Raw genomic sequence first — 17,301 nt, 5'->3', positions numbered from 1 at the left:
GTGTGTGTATGAGACTAGTGTGGCTGATGCTGTCAGGTGTCTAGATGTGTGTCTACAATTCAGGTCCACAAACTCCTGACAGAAGTAACAATTCTCTTACTCTTTCCTTTACACCCCCTATTCTTCCATTTGCATTTTGTTTTGTTTTGGTTTTGGTTTGGTTCTATTTCAGAAGATGAGGACAGATTCTATTTTAGAAGATTGTCCCCTCTTCAAAGAAAACATTGGAAATTGCTCACTCTGCTCTTGAAGGCTCTTGCCCATCTTCTCAAACTTCCTTGTGGGTTCAGGATTTATGTAACCATTAGCAAGCACCAAATCATGCTTGTCTGTCAGGAGCAAGCTATGTTCTCTTGTATTTACTGTTTATAACACCCACAAAGCATCCTGACTTCTAGGATATCTGTCCCTGGCAAATCTGCTATGTCTGAAGGGATGCAGAGCATCCCTGGTGCCCCAGAGCACCTTCTCCTCATGAGTGAGCAAGCCAATGCAGTGACCTCTGAACTCTGTGGGGCCAGCTGTGTGGGGCTCTGGGCTGAAAGAACCTTGCATCCTCCTTCAGCAGCAAGTACAGCTGCTGCCCTGTCAAGCAAAAGGTATATTAGAGAGTCTCATGGCTTTGCTTGTTTGGAAGGGAAAATGGGGTTTTGAATTTTCAGAAAAAATGAGAATACCAGCGGCTTGGTTCTTCGCCGAACCTGCTTATGAGGTGCCAGGGGCAGTGGTCCCATAAGGATGTCTTGAAAAGTTTTTGTGGTCTCTTTGAGATCCTATTTGGTTCCAGTAGGCAGATTTTCTGGGAAGTGATTCTACAGTCTCCCCATGTACACGTGGCATACGCAGACATGGTGGTGCAAAGTCACTGCCAGAGCACAGCTTCTACCGTCCCCAACAGGCTCCTACACCGGCATGCAGCTTCCAGCAAAGACAAGAATGTCAGTTCCTAACCATGTTAAATTAGTAATCTCTTCCCCCTCCCACCTTTCTGAAGGAGGTACGGGAGGTATTTTTAAAAGTAGCACATGTTAACAGTTTTCAAGGATATCAGTTCAACTGCATGGTTTGCTCTGCTGCTTTGTTTGCGTGGACTGCTTTTTTTAGAAGAGGATTATGTCAAAACTAGAAGCAAAATATCAACTGTAGAGGCAAGCTGGGTCGTGCACAGTTGCACTACAAAGAACATGTTCAGCTCCCAGATCTGTTACCTCTATAGGTTCTTCTCTCTACACTGGCTTTCTTTTGATGGTTTATATTTGAAGCGTCCGGCGCTCTATCTTCTAGTGTTTTCTATTGATTTTGCTCTCTTATTCTAGTCCTTTATTCTTCTGTAGGTCTTTTCCTTCCATTGTGTTCCTCACTGATCTGAATGAGTTTCACGGGTTACAGCATCCCTGGCCTGCAGGGCAAAGTGGGCTATTTATGTGCACTGAATATCTGTGAAATGAAAATTCATGTGTTCAGAATAATCTCTTGGATGAAGCACAGTAGCCCCAGATTTCTCAGAAACACAAATGTCGTGGCAGCTTGCAAGTTTCAGATTTAAAGCTGGAGTTGTCCTTTCCCAAAATGTAGCAGTGTTCAGATCTGTGATTATCTCCACATCGGCAGTATAAAAATAAGCAAGCAAGAAAATGAGTTTAATTTTGAAGTTCTTAAATAGTAGGAATGAAAAATATAGAAGTCTGTCCCTCCGTCTGCCATCATTGCTTTTCATTACCCTATTTTTGAATGAGAGAGATTGAATTTCAGCCTAAAATATGAAATGAAGAGTAGATTTGAGAATGAGATAAGGAACTCATTCTTCTCACAAGCATCTCTTCTGTCTATGCTTCTGGTTGGCTTCCAGATTTAGTTTGTCTCAGTCTCAAGGGGTGGAGCCTCACACAGCTTTAAATCCTGGCACTGTACGTGTTTACATGTAGCCTATCCGTCATGTAGCTGCTTTTAGAGTTGGCAGAGTACAATAAGCATCTCTGGGGTGTGATTTGTCTTACTGTGAGGCAGACTCACGTGAGGTGCTTTGGAGGCATGTCATACTTTGGGACCCATTTCTGGTGGAGAAAGTTTGGTGGTTCAGCCCCAGTGTGGTGGTTTATGTTCTGGGCATCAGAATTGGTTCACACTACGTCCCTGAGGAGTGGGTGCTCGGGGGGAACCGAGCACTGGCTATCTGCCTGTTGACTCATTTGTGTTTCCTCCATCTGTGCGAACTTCATGAAAGAGACTTGGCCTCTGCTTGGCAGTGCAGCATGCAGAGAAGAACAGGGTTCTGCTCTGCTAAAGAGCCCCAAAGCTGATGTCTGTGCCCCAGAGGGCACTTGTGTGCTAGTGACAAGGGTGGTGGGTGCATCTGAACTGGGGAAGGGACTCCTACCTAAACTCCCAAACTTACTAACAGTCTAGCTGGTGTTGCTGACACCAAGGCAAGGAGCAACTAGGATAAACAATGGTGAGCAAGAAAAGCCTGGACAGCCCCTTCTCATGCTGGCAGGGCTATCTATGCTCCTGGCAGTTCTCAAGCCAGTGAGAGTGGAGTGATGTGGGAGTGGGTGTGGGGACAGGCTGCCTGCAGGGAGCTGTGGCAGGTGTTTGTGAGGCTGTGCTGTCAAGTCACCAGGCCCTGTGAGGGGCAATGAGAGAATAGGTTATTTTGCCCACTAAAACCTGCCACCTCCATTGAAAATAAAACAAAAGGAGAGAGGACTGCTAGAAAATTAAATAACTGTCAGAACAAGGTGAACCTCTTCACTTCTCTCTCCAGGTCGCTACCCACAGCAAAACAAAGGCACCTACATCCCAATTGTAGTAGGCAGTGCGCTAAAACCTGGTCAGTGGGGAGCAAAGATTATCCACAGGGAAAACAACTCCATTCGGCTGTCCATCATGTCCTCTGCCACCTGCATCATTGGGAAGTTTCGCTTGTATGTTGCTGTCTTGACTCCCTTCGGCATCCTTCGGACACGCAGGAATTCAGCGACCGACACCTACATCTTGTTCAATCCCTGGTGCCAGCGTAAGTACCTGGTCAAAGGCTTGCACTTTGTGCTGCTGGGCTCGTCAGGTTTTAGGTGGGTTGGTCCAGGAACGGGAGTGTGGTACCAAAGAGGTTAGAGACGTGTCAGTTTGGGTCTGGAAAATTTACAGTAACTCTGCCAAAAGTCAAGTCTTTCAGGCTGGGGAATAGCCCTGTGTGAGTAGGGCTCCATGCTGGAAACAATGCCTTTGTTTTTTCTAAACTCTGCAGTTTTATGAGGCCAAGACTGTGTTTGCCAGTCCAAGCTCCATTTCTCATAGTAAACATACCCCAAGGCTTTACTCTGACTTGAACAGGCAACACTGAGAGTCTCCAGTGTGCCTGAGTGTGCCTTAAACAAATCAATATAAGCATTTTTTTTTCCAGGATTTGGTGTGGGGCAAGATGTGGCGGCCTCACATACTCTGTTGTCTTACATTGCTAATTGCCACATTTGGGATTGAATATCTGAAGTCAAAATATTGCGGGAATTCAATGGGAGCTGCTGCTCCTGCACAGGTTGGGTAGAGTCAGCTTGCTGGTGGTGCCTTCCTGCTGCTACATGACATTTGCCCTTATAACTTCCCTTTTAGTGGTGACTAATTAGCAATGGTGCCCTCTCTGAGGAACAAAACATTTTCCAAATGAGCCTTTTTTAATAATACAGTGGGTTGAATAACATTTTTTTTTAATATCTCCCAGGATCCTTGAAAGAAATCAGGCTCTGTGCTGTCAGGGTTGTATTTTACCCAATGAATCCTGTGTCTGGCTTTCAGGAGAGGGCAAGGAGGACCAGAGAGGTTTGACTCAGCCTTCTGACAGGGTGTAGCACTGTCTTAGCTTCCGACATTTGCAAGGCTCCAAATCACATGTATTGCAGTATATTTAGGTCACCAGCTAACTTCAATATTCTCCTGCTACCCTTCCTTCATCTTTCCATTTGTTTACCACAGTGTTTGCATCAAATAATCCTGTACCAAGAAGTGGTACAGCCCTCCTATCAAGTGACAAGGAAGTTTAGCATTATTAGTAGAGCCCATTATTCAGCTGCACTGCTGTCAGTACATGGAATGATTTGTGCTGGATTCATTACTTGCCCCTAGTCCAAGGGAATATAAGCAATGATTAGCTTATGCATTATTTAAGAAGATATAGATTAATGCTGAATAAAGAGGAGTTAGTTAAGTGGGAATAGGAGGGAAGGGCAGGGCCAAAGGCCCTGCTATACTGTGAGAGACTTCTGAAAGCAATGTAAGGTACTTCAGAGCAGTGTGCTAACACTTTGTTCTGGAGGGTGGGCAACAGAAAGAGAGGAAACATTGCCAAAGCTAGGATGAACTGTTTGTTTTAACATCAGCAGACCTGCAGCTTCAGTCAGGGAAGGTAGAAAGCTCTACCTAAAGGTAGAGCACTACTTGGTTTTAGTCCTGGGTGTTGTAACAGCCAGCACAGTGATGCTGCAGTGGCTCAGCACATCTTTGGAAAGGGACAAACCCCAGGGAAAAGCTTCTTAAATTGCCTCACTTTGCCTCGTGATTAGCAGACAATCAGCCGGGGCTGCATGCAGTCCTAATGTGGAGACAAGATGTGATGTGGGGGGGTTGTCTACCCTACTGTGGTGTGACTGGGACCACACAGGCTGATGTGAGATGTTATTCAGAGGAAGTAAGGAAAAATCGATCCCTACTTCACACCTCCTTGCCCAGCAACTCTACGTGCAGACTTATCCACCATTATTCATGGTATACAGACACTCTGCTCTCCTGTGCCCTCCCTCCCTCACACATGAGCTGAATAAGTCCAAAAGCCAGCAAGATTAAAAGCACAACATGGGAGTAAACCCACAGGGAGCAAGACATGCATGGCAGGCATCAGCAAAGCTGATGGAAAAAGTCTGCCTTAGGAAAGCAAAAAAGATTTTCTGGGCAGCAAAGACATGTTGTGTGACCCCAGATCCAGAGCAGACATCTTGAGGACCACATTTCCCTCTGCAGCTTACATTTTCAGGTGTGTCTCAATGGCTTCAGGTTCTGTCCCTTGCTGACTACTGTGGTTTTCATTTCCTGCTTGTTTCATTTGGATTTGGATATATCCTCCTTTCTTGTTCCTCTTTTACTCCTAGGTAGTTTGGGCTAATTGGCTCCTATATCTGTCTTTCCCTCCTCTCCTTTTGTTAGAAAATCAAGGACTGTTTCTTCATGCTTTATCCCCTGGCTGGAAAAGATTTTTCAGTGGAATGACAAAAGGGTAGAAAAACTGAGGCAGTTAAAGTGCAGAGAAAACAATAGTTTGAAAATCTTCTAGGCTTGTTTGCTGGTTTAATAGCTGAGCAGAAAAGTCTGAGTGAAAAGCCTCATTAAAAAGAGAGAAGACTGATGCCAGGAATGAATGGGGATTGTTATAGCAGGGAGCAGAGTGTCGGCTCTAGAGCCTGGTGCAGCTTTCCGACTCATCATCTCGGAGGAGCATCAATATGTCAGTATGAGCTTTTCTTTAAGACAGAGGCATTTGTGCCCTTTCTTATTACTCCTTTTCTCACTATAGTTCAGTTTTGACATATTTTCCCAGGCAGGATTGTTTTTTTGTCATGCTGCTTTAGAAGAAGTTTGAATACTTTACCAGTCAAGCTGCAGAGTACTTTGCTTCCAGAATCATCATATGTTTTTATATATTTTAATCCCTTTAGCTATATTTAAGACTGATAACCAAGAATACTTTAAAGACACAGGGCCAAACTCTCCAAAATTATATACACCAGCCCCAAACATCTGGGAATTCACCTAACTAGTGGATTGAGATTTCAGTTACTCAGGTGAAATTTTCATTACTTAATAAGCAAGGTAAAGTCTGTGAGGAGAGGCAGCATCCTTTCTACAGCCAGATGACATGGCTGGATAAAACAGATGTGCTTTTGGGCATGCAGAGCCCTCTTCAGTTCTGGAACAGAAGATACAAATGGCAAGTAGTTAAGGATAACTTCTTGGAATTTAACTAAACTCTTGGCAACATCAGACTACATGAAAGCGGAGAAGAGCTCCTTTGATCTGGATACTGTGAGCTCTTTCCAAGGAGCTGTGAGCTCTTTCCAAGCAGTGCTGAGTCCCTGCAACTTTCTGCTGGGGAACATTAAGTGCTTATCAGGAAAAGACCTTGTGCTGACTTCTGTGACTCTCTCACAGGTGGAGGTGCATAGTGCAGCTGAGTAAATTGCAGACCCTGTGGGCTGAGGTGTGCATTTTGCTTACCCAAGCCTCATGCAAGTGGATTTCATTTAAGCAATTTAATATATTGCAACTTTATTGAGTCAGCTGCATATTTCTTCTGCTTAAATGTTCTAACACAGTTTGAGGATTAGTAACATGTGGTTGACTCTGGACTCATCTCACATGTTACCAGTCATCCAAATTTGGCCCAATAACATTTTCTTAATTTTTATAGGTAAATCTGAAATTTTATCACTTGTGTCAGATATTCTGCATGGGCAAAATTCACACAGAGCTTCATCCTTTTGCTACATTAATGTAGGCAAGTACTAGTACTATTCAAGGCAGCATACTGATCTTGATCCTGGGTAGAGTGCTTTTTGTAGATAACTGCATGCACCTCTTGCAGCTTGGGGTTTGTCACAGCACTGTCCTCTTCCCAACATGAGCCCTGCGGGTTCCAGTGAGCCCAGCCTCACATTTCTGGATTCCCTCGGGGTCACACTGAAGGGAGGCTGGGAGCTCAGGGCAAACCTGCTGCTTCCACTTCCACCTGCCTGCTGGTGCTGCTGTGCTCAGCTGTCTCTGTCTGCATGAAGAAATGGCTTTTCCAGCACCACAGGGTGGCTGTGCTGGGGTTAGGGTCCCTCCATGCTGGGTAGAATTCATTCACTTTCCCAAACAGAAAGGGTTATTCTGCACTCCTCATGTCTTTAGCAAGGGATTCCTCACCTGCAGTGCTGTCTTCACGTGAAGTGTATTTTCACCTTCTCCAACTTCAAACAGAGTAGCATAGAAGCTAATTTGCTTCTTTGTAGCATTGCTGGTGTCTTAGTAAATTCCCAGGATAAAAGAACAGAGTAAAAAAACCCTCTGAACTGCTAGAGAAAAAGAACAAACAAACCCAGCACATTTCTGTGGAATTCTTCTGTTTGTCAGATGTGAGCCTCCACTTGCACAAAATAATTAGGAGTTGCATTATGTAGAGCATGCTTAGCATCAAAGTAGTCACAAATGCCTCATATTTTTTTCTAAACAGTCTCAAGGGCAGTGAAAGCTGTCAAAAATCAAAGCAGCTGGCTTCTCTATAAAACACAAAAGACCTTTTACCTTATCAAAAACACAAATATTTAAAATAATCGACAGAGAAGTTAATCAATTTTCATCTGATTTAGCAAAGATCATGCAGTCTCAAAATAACATAAGCATCTCAATTGATACCAGCAAGATCAATGTTGATATTTTTAATCCCCAAAAGAAAACAACAGCTGTCAAGAAGGCATATGCACACACTTCACTGAATGTGTAACTGCACAGAAGAAGGTGTGAATTCTCCTTCTTTAAATGAACTCTGTGTACTATTTGTATGGACAGACTTTAATAAAATCCAGAGCTCAGTGAGGGAATGCAGATAATCATTCAATGTGCAAATCAGGCAAATCCAGCCTAATGAAACAGAGCCTATATGATCTGTAACACCTGCCGTATCTTTAGTGGCATGTTATGCAGAACTTGTTGGACCACAAAAAAGTCATGTAATATACAGTTTCATAAGTATATGAGAGTCCCTGCTTGCAGGAATGGCTGCAGCCTTTTCATTCACTGTCAAGTCTGAACAATCTCTTTCACCTCAGAGCCTCTGAGTACAGTAAACCCATGATCATCCACTTTGTACCTGGGTGCAGGCTGAGGTTGGCTAGGTCATGGGTAGTGAAAAGCTTACAAACTTCTTAATGGTCCAGCTTTTAGAAGCCAGGGGAATACCACCCTGACAAATAACAAGAGTGGGTCTCAGAGCTGTCTGTTTTAGATAAAACTCCACGAAACCTGCTGTTCCTCTGCTTGCTCCAAGCTGTACTTAGTCATCAGGGTCTGTACAGCAACTGCCATAAAGCAAAACAGCAAGCACAGATCTCCTCAAATGCAGTACAGGCTCCTTGTATTTAACCCCTGCTTCTCCATCATCCTTTGCACACCAATGTGGAGGTCATTATATTACATATCTAGGCATAATCCCTTCTGCATATATATATAGACTTAGAAAAATATCTTGAAGAAAAACAAAACTTTCAGAAGGGTCAAATGTGTATATTGGCAAAGCCTTTCACCTAGGTGAGGCCAACATGAGCTTTGCCACTGATTTTTTATATATATATATATATAATTTTTTTTTTAATTTTTTTTTTTTTTTTGTGGACTCAGGATTTAGCTTATTTTTGGCCAAATTGCAGATTCATGGAGGAATGAAGTAGCTTTTGAGGATGAGGTTTACAAGAAAGTGCAAATCTGATTTGCATTTCAACAAAACACAACACAAATCAATAGGCTTTTAAAAGTTAAATCATCCTCCAGTAATTTGTAATGGGGTGCTGAAGAAATCTACTGTGAGAGTAGTGAATGTAGTTTTGTACTTGCTCATATCAAACTGTTGGAAATTCCCTTTAATTTGCTATCTGGAACCACAGTACTGATTTCCTTTAATTAATTAATTCCCATGCTATTAATTGTTAACGTGTATCTTTTAGTCTCAAAATGGAATCATTGGCAAAGAAATCTTCAACTATTCTAGCATCTCAGCATCACAGCCTGCTTCATACTTACCTGTGAATGTCTGAACGGTTTCATGTCATTCAGAGTTTCTTATGAACATTAATAATGAGTTATTTACATATGTAAATCATATTTGCAAGTCAAGGATGTATGCATATACTCTTGGTTTTTGATATAAGTCCAGTCTAGAATGTACCCTTTGTATATATTTTGGTAAAGACCTCATCCAATGACTTCCAGTTCTCACTTAGACACTTGTGAATATGAATTTCTCCTCTTATTACCTGGTCAGTCAAGCTATGTGGGGAAGGGATACTCCAGTAAATACCTAATGCATAGAAAAGACAATCAAACCTTTCTCCTAATATGTTATAAAAACTGTATTCCATTTTTTTAATGCACTACAGATTTTTCTTTAGATCTCTTGACCTGAGCTGTTTTCCATTAACATTAATAGGTTTGAAATGGTTCTTTGATCTGTTTGTATAGATGCAGAATTGCATCATGGTGCTCCAACTTTTAAATTAGTTGTACACACTAATCATAAAATTCTTGATAAGATGTGACATTTTAATCATACTTTACAGATCCTGAGAAAACTGGCAGGAGTTGCCAGCAACATCTTGCATGTTTTTAAGTTGTGTATATTCCTGACTAGGATGACTACCTCCTTATCCCTGTACTCTGTTGAAGCAAGTATTGCTTTGTTTGATGCAAGAGGGATACTTTTCATCAAAGATGAATGCATTATATGCTAAGATATATGCACATTTATCTGTCATATGTGGAAATTAGGCACTTGTACTAATATTTATTTTTGGTAAACTAATGCAGTGGATGCTGTGTACCTGGATGACGAGAAAGAAAGGGAAGAATATGTTCTGAATGATGTTGGTATTGTATTCCATGGAAACGTCGAAGATGTAAAATCAAGAAGCTGGAGTTACGGGCAGGTGAGCTGTTTAGATCTTCTCTGGATGCTCCCAGTAGGACAGCAAATGAGTTTAATTGACACCAGACTGTGGCTGAGACTGTGGGCTCTGGAATGCATTATTGGTTTCTCCTTCAGAAAGATAAGGGGTATCATTTTAATATTGCATGAAGTGAGAATATGCCTAATCCAGAAAAGCAATACTATAATAGCTGATATTTAAAGACCTTGTTTCAGGGGCATATTTCAGATACTAAGAGGCTGCCTGTTGGAAGTTATAATCATTAGCTGAGGGTTCCACAGGGCAGAGGTATTTCTGCTGCTGCATTATTGCTGCTTCAGGATCAAATAAATTTATGAAAAGTAGAGTTTTTTGTTTGGCTTTGTTTCATTTTTTGACAGCAGGTTGTATTGCTTTTTGACTTTTCTTTTTAGTTTTAGCAACTTGGTGGAAATAATTCTGTTCTTCTTGGGAGTCAGATAGTTACAAGTTTCCTAAGACAAACTAATATTTAATTCCAAAATTTTATTCTGACAGAATCTCTCCCTTTTCTGCCTGGACTTGATAACAACAGTCTCCAGTGGTCTGTTGCAGTCTGGGAGAGACAACCTCCACTAAGATGGACTGGGGTGCTGGTGTGCCTTCAATAATATACAATTATAGAATAATTTGGGTTGGGAGGGATTTTTAAAGATATCTGTTTCCACCACCCCACCATGGACATGAACATCTTCCATTAGACCAGGTGCTCGGATTCCTGTCCACCCTGGCCTGGAACACTTCCAGGGATGGACCATCCACAGCTTCTCTGGGTAGCCTGTTTCAACAATTTACCACCATCATTGTAAAAAACTACTCCTTTATATGCAATCTAAACCAACCCTCTTTTAGTTTAAAACCACTACCCCTTGTCTCAGACTTTTTACTTGCCTGTTTTACCTCAACCTTCTTGTAAGAACTATCTGGCCTAAAAATCCCTATGAGATGGAAGAATTAATTCATTGTGTTAGAATGGGAAAAGGCATTGCCAAGCAGAATTCAAATGATAGCAAATCTATAACCCTAACTGTCACTCAGAGGGGCTCCAATGGACAGATACTGGACATGATTAATTTGTCTCATCTCCTGGATTTTCACAACAGCACAATTAAGAAGGTATTTCCTTATTACTCTGGTGATGGATCCATTCAGGTTTTGTGGCACCTCCCTAGCACAGCTTTGCAGAAGGGTCCTTGCATCTTGCTTTCTCTCCCTCCGCTAAATACCACCTCAAAGCTTGAGCAGGATGAATTGCCAGTGTGCTTGCCCTGGAGATCTCTTTGAACTCACATCTCTTTTTTTTCCTAATTTAAGGGTACAATTTCATCTTTTTTTTCCTGTGGCAGCATTGCATTAGGGAGTTCCTGCCGCTGCTCCATTCCTTTGGTTGTGTCAGTGCTGTTATTTGCAGGGTCTGACTGGTTTCCTGACTGAGACAAAAACAACCCATAAATAAGAAGCAGGGAAGAAATTCCATAAACTGATGGTGCCTCTTATATAAGAGATGTGGAACCATATCCTGAGGCCAAAGCTGGGCTCGCATGTAAGCTGACCAAAAATGCCCCCTCCTGGCCCTTCTCTCCCCCTGCAAGCACTTGTGCAGCCTTGAGAGCTGATCTAGCTGAATAAGCATCTCCTTGATTTTTTATTCTCCCTGGGTAATTTCTTGGGCTTGCTCTGTTCCTAGATTTGGGATTCACTCCATGACAGATGCAAGGGGGAGGAAGAGAGGGGAATAAGCAGCTGGAGGTGGAAGATGCTGCTTAAACCAGATGCTGGATTTATGTCCTAAGATGCTAAATTTATGGCCTGTGGTGTCTTGGCCTGAGGTGTTTATATTCTGGGAATCTGGCATCTTCCTGACACAGATACCAGCCTTCCTTGAGAAACTGCATTATTTATTTGGTTTTGCTAGGAGGTAGCTCTGCCTCGGAGGTTAGGGCAATTCCACAGTCCTTTCTCATGTACTTTGGAAATGGAAATTCCTGTGCTGGTTGAAATCAGAGGACCTGATTTTCACCCCGTGCTGTGGTGCATCTTTTGCTGTTGGTTGCCCATGTGAAAGCTGTGGCACATGCATCTCAACAGGCCCAAGCCAAGAGCTTTAATGGAATTAATAACTTTGATGGGGTTCAACAGATAAGTTAATCTGCAAAGGAACAGAAAAATATTCTTATGGTTCCCTTACTTTCAGTCAAAGGGAGGAGAGAGTGTTCCTGATCTTACCCTTTCCATTTCCAACCTTTAAAAACATGTTTTTGGCAATCCCAGATGTTAAGAACAGCAGCATTGCTGTGAGTGAGTAAAAGCACCAGCAGAAAAGCCTATATTTGGACTATATCATACAATTATTCTTTTTATATATATTATATATAGCCCTTTACAGCATGTAAGTAAAAGCACAAGGCCACACAGAGTCATAGGGGTGAAAGGTATATGGTCATATACAAAAATGCAGATAGACTTCTGCATGGTAATGCTCTTAAGCTAAAAAATTACGTAGGATAATGACAGCTGGAAACTTTAAGTCAGGTTGTAAATTGAAAAGGAGCATAGAGTTCAAAACTGGTTGGAGATGGTTCTCAAAGCTGCTGTCTGTAATGAGAAACATCAATATGAGAAGAGAAAAGGAAAGAAGCATGGACAGAGGAAGAGAAAACACCAGAACAGTTGAAACATGGCTGCAATGAATGACGATGGAGGTGTTCCTTGTAACACGACTGTGATGCCTCCTAAGAAAGTTTAAAAGGCAGTCACTCAGAAAATTCCATGGAGAATCCAGGGGAAATTTGGCTTTGGAAGACATCGAGGCACATAGGAATTCTCTAGCTGAAAAATGTCAAAAGTTGGATGCTATATTGATAATTTAATGTTGACTACTGGTTTTGTGACAAAAATGAAACAAAACAGGTGGGCATAGAGTTCTGTTGCCATTGTGGCTTCTCTCAAGTCCACACATTGATTAGCTTGGAAACCCACTGTGCCCATGTAATTCTACAGCACATGGGTTTGGTCAGGTCAGACCACAGGCAACATGAGGTCACATCTGCCTGCAGCTGACTGTGAGAAACACAGCCACAAGTCAACCTGTGCAAAAATGATGCAGCCTCTCTTGCTTTGGTTTAAATGGAAGGTCATCTCATGGAGACAGTTTAGCATGCAGGTGGATGGCCAGGACAGCTATGTGTGCTGCTCTGTATCACAAGGCATATCAGTGTGCACTTCACCTGGGTGTTTTCTCGTGCCTTATTTTCCATCTGCATTTTTTTCCAGGTGGTTTTACCAAAGTTATTTTGTTCCTGAAATAGGTTTATTTTCATTTCAGCTTCAAAGGAACAGACAGGGGCTGTGCCTGGATCAGGTTCACTCACCTGTCCTAGCTGCCCTGCCTACTACTTCTCTGATTCCTCTGATATTTCAGAGATGTTCAGCCTTATAACTGCTATTTTTCTATTCCACTTCCCTCTAGATAGGATTTTCTTGCCGAGAGTGAGGGCAAAAAACTGATTTAGTTTGATTAATTATTTTAAAATCCCTTAGTAGTCAAGAAGGGCAAAACTGGCCTTGGTGTTAAGGCTACTCTGCATCCTACACTACTGCAAAAGTGTAAGCCAGCTAGCCTTTGCAGCTTGTGCTCTCTTCCCTGTTGATCCACTTATTTCACAAGCATTCATGTCACTTTGTAAATGCTGAGGTGGAAGGCAACAACCCTGATAGCTATTTATTTCCTCTTTATTCTTTCTGTATATACTGGCAAGACTGACAGTGTCTCATAAACTGTAGATGAGAAAAGTTTAATTTGCAGGGTAAAGTGATCTTACTGATCTAACCCAGGCCTGATCAATTGAAGTGCAGATAGCAGATTTTGATCCTGGTAAAAGATTGTTGGGCCAGATTAGAAGAAAATTTAATTTGAACCATGAATGACAGCTACAGGGGCCCAGAGTTTACATTTTCTGTTGTGAGGATTCTCCTTGGGATAGAGGTTCTCCACAGCAGTCATTCACCAGACATTATTTGCGTCACATCCCAGTGGAGGGGACTGGGATGTGCAATTATTCAGCTTCCCAGTGATGACAAAATACTGGTAGTAGGTCTCTGAGAAACACTAATCCCTGTTTCCCTATTCCCAAACACCATTAATTCAGTTTTCTCAGACTATAAAGTGATCATTAGCGAATACCTGCTCCAGAGGAAGTAATTCAGTGCAAGTGTGGGTGATAATAAGAGAGGTGTGCTGCCTTGGAGGATGTTTGCTGAAAAGGATCCATATGGCAGTGCTACCCTCAAGACAGAAGTAGAGGACTTCCATTGGCCAGGAAATGGCTGAAGACGGTGAAACACGACAGTGCTGCCCCTTTCTTAGCTTATGCCAGAGCTCAGTTTATCCCTCCCATCTTCCCTGCTGTATCAGAGCAGTCTTTACTCTTTGGGGCTTCCTTTTCAGCTCTCTGACCTCACTGTCCATTCTCCTCTCCCCAGACTGCCAAAGCAGCAGTTTGATATGGGGTCTTCTCACTTTCTTCAGGAGGCAAAATTCAGAATGGCCTTATCTGCCAAGGAGACCTAAGCCAGGCTGTAGAGAGTTAGGAAATCAATCCAGCTCCAGTAGCAGCTTGAGAGCAAAAATCCTATTAGCATCAATCATATGTTTCAGGATGCAAGCATAGAACATAAAACCTAACACCATGGAGTTTCTGTCACAGACTTGAATGTTAATATAAGTTTGTGTATCTAGAAGATATTTGTTTTATTATTGTGCATTTCCCTGTCTGCTACCATTTTCCAGGGGACAGAGGTATTTTCCTTTGCTATGCAGTTTCTTCTAAGGAAAATGAAATACATAGCAGGGCAAGTTCTGTGACAAATGGTTTGTGGTCTATTTAGACACCTCTGCCCTCAATTCATTCTTGTGCTTGTTCATGCTAGATTGAAAAAAATGTACCTTTTCACTCTATTTTTGAAGAAGACTGCTTTAGGTCACTTGGTATTTTTGCTGTTTAAATTTTTTAGACCAGGATTAATCTATATAATAAGCTTTTGGCTTGTCAATTTTAAACAGATTTTAAAAATAACTTTGAAATACAAGTGTCTTCAAATTACCACTTGCAAACCACTTATTGTTCAAGCTCCCAGCAATGCACCGGCTGTGTCGGAGAAGCCCTGGAATTAGTAGGTCTGGAATCTGTGAAGGACATGAAGTCCTTTGCAAGTAGACAAGCCTCTTGTAGTTATTATTATATACCCTCCTATTATATACTTGTTAGCACTTAAAAATTCCATGTCCTGTCAGAAAGTCTGTGTTGTCATTTCAACCTTCTGGGAACTGGACTAAGATTGAATTGAAAATTACACTCTCTTCCCTCACAGACTCTCACATTTTTATTTTTTTCCCACACATGGGTGATTATTCCAGAAGAAAATTTCTGTTGTTAAACACAGAGCTTTGTTGTGACCAGCTGATTTTGAAATTGATCATCAATTACAACAACAGGGAAAATAGCTTTGCCTGTTCTTTCCAGAATAAAAAGTGAGTCAATTTTCCCCCTGTGTCCCTTTTTATTTTCTTTTATCTAGTTTGAAGAAAACGTTCTGGATGCTTGCCTGTTCCTGATGGACAAGGCAGAACTGGAGCTCTCTGGTCGTGGAAACCCAATCAAAATCTGCCGTGTTGCCTCAGCAGTGGTATGTAATGGATGCCTAGTATGTGTCAGAAGAGACTCATAAATCAAAGCTGGGCTGATTTAACTGGCCCTCTTGCCCTGACATGCTCTCTACAACACACAACACATCAGTTGTCCATTCTGACAATTGTCCATTCTAGGGTCTGACGTTTTATTTCTCTCCACTAAAGTTCAAGCAACTGCTGTTGGCTTATTGCCTTTTCCTGAGAGTTGTGCCTCACTGGTGGGAAAGCCACTTTTAGACATTGCACTCCAGGCATAAGTGTTTTTTATGTGACAATGTGCTCATTTCCAGTAGCTAATATAATTGAGAAAGCTGTTTCTGCTATAGACAATACAGTGGCATGATGGGTGGAATTTTGGATGGGGAACTGAGGGACTTTATGTGGACTCCAGTGCTAACCTCAATGGGGTCTTAGAACACTGCAATGGAGCATGTTGTTATGTCTGATCCAAGCCCCAGATGACCTAATCAGGCTGAGAGCAGTTATATAAACGGGCTGTTTTGGCCCCAGAGGAAAACACTGTGGGAACTGTCCTCTTTAACATGAGGTCCACAAAACATACCCCTATCAGAATGAAAGTAGCTAAAATAACTGAGAAGACTATCCAGACCTCCATTCTTTCCAGTTGCCAGGCACCAGGAATCATGCTATGGGTGCAAGAGCAGTCCCATCCCTAATATTCAAGATGCTAGACTCATCCAGGTTGTGGAAGACAGAGGCTGAGTCCTCTCTTTTGCCTTATTAGATGATGCTTTCTGCTTCCCAGAATAATATTCTAGTCATTGAGCTACAGTAATTAGATGTTCTCCTTAGCCAGCTACTAAAATAGACTGTCCACATGACATGGCTGCTGGAGATGGATGATTCTTAAACCCATTTGTTATAGCATTTGCCCAGGCTTTAAGAAAATGAGTTCTTTGTCTTAGAAGACATTGAAGTGGAATTTCCAGCCTCTTAGTCTTGCATGTTAAATAAAATAGCTTCAGCAAGAAGTATTCTCTCTCTATTTCTCTTTGTCTTTTGACATTTTAGTTAGTTCTTTCATCCCAGATGTTAGAAATACAGTTTTGGACCTTTGGATAGAAGAAAGAATCAAATGTGGTTTCCTCATCCCTGAACTAGTAGATGCAAAAGTCCCTCATGTAAGGACTGTGGAAGTCCTTAGGACAGAATTGAACAAAGTTTATGAATCCAAATAGGGCTTGGATATTAGTTAGATTTTGAGCCACTCAACATTTTAGAGAAATGGAGGAGTTCACCATTGAAAATCCAGGACTCAGTGGACTCTAGGGCTAATCTGCAGAATTGGGCCATAACTGGGTAGGGGATTTGGTCATTGAAATCTGGACCCGAGTAAGAAGTGGGCAAGAAATGCTGAAATCCCACCTGTGTTACTTAACCTCATTCTTGCTCAAGTTGAAATGTGGTAGAGTTGAGCTTGTCTGAAGACATGCCCCCCCATGCTGGAATACTTCTGAGGCTTTCTGGCATGGCAGAGCAGGTGGAGTCCCTCTCTTCTTCCACTCATTACAGTCAGAGCAGAAAGTGAAGATCAACATGCTGTCCTGTCCTTGAAGTGATTCTTTTCTTGGCTTGTTTCCTATACCAGTGAGATGGCCACAACCTCTTAACCCGTTGGTTATGACTCTGAATACTTATCTCAGTTCAGTCCTAGAGTTCACAGGAAGTCGATTTTCTAATTATAAAAGAGTAGTTAATGCAGCCAAAAGCTTTTAAATGGGAATTGTGATTTATTTGGCTGGCTTGTAACTGTTCCACATTAGCATAATTAAAAGGTACAGCGTGAATGAGCTTTTTGCACAGCCTCAACTGGTTTGGTTCAAATTGAAGCTAGGAGAAGTATTGCTTGTT

General features: G+C 42.0%; 1 protein-coding gene across 2 annotated transcripts in view; it reads left to right on the top strand.

The window, feature by feature from the left end:
• Nucleotides 1-17,301, top strand: part of F13A1 (coagulation factor XIII A chain) — a 59,336-nt gene that overhangs the window by 15,649 nt on the left and 26,386 nt on the right. For both annotated transcript variants that reach the window (XM_039712084.1, XM_039712085.1), the window contains exons 4-6: nucleotides 2,765-3,016; nucleotides 9,604-9,722; nucleotides 15,318-15,425. In XM_039712084.1, coding sequence (XP_039568018.1) covers nucleotides 2,765-3,016; nucleotides 9,604-9,722; nucleotides 15,318-15,425 — 479 coding nt within the window. The remainder of the gene's footprint in view (nucleotides 1-2,764; nucleotides 3,017-9,603; nucleotides 9,723-15,317; nucleotides 15,426-17,301) is intronic.

This window comes from Passer montanus, unplaced genomic scaffold, assembly GCF_014805655.1.
Source record: "Passer montanus isolate IOZ18808 unplaced genomic scaffold, ASM1480565v1 scaffold26, whole genome shotgun sequence".
NCBI lineage: Eukaryota > Metazoa > Chordata > Aves > Passeriformes > Passeridae > Passer > Passer montanus.
This window is presented reverse-complemented; position numbering and strand designations above follow the sequence as displayed.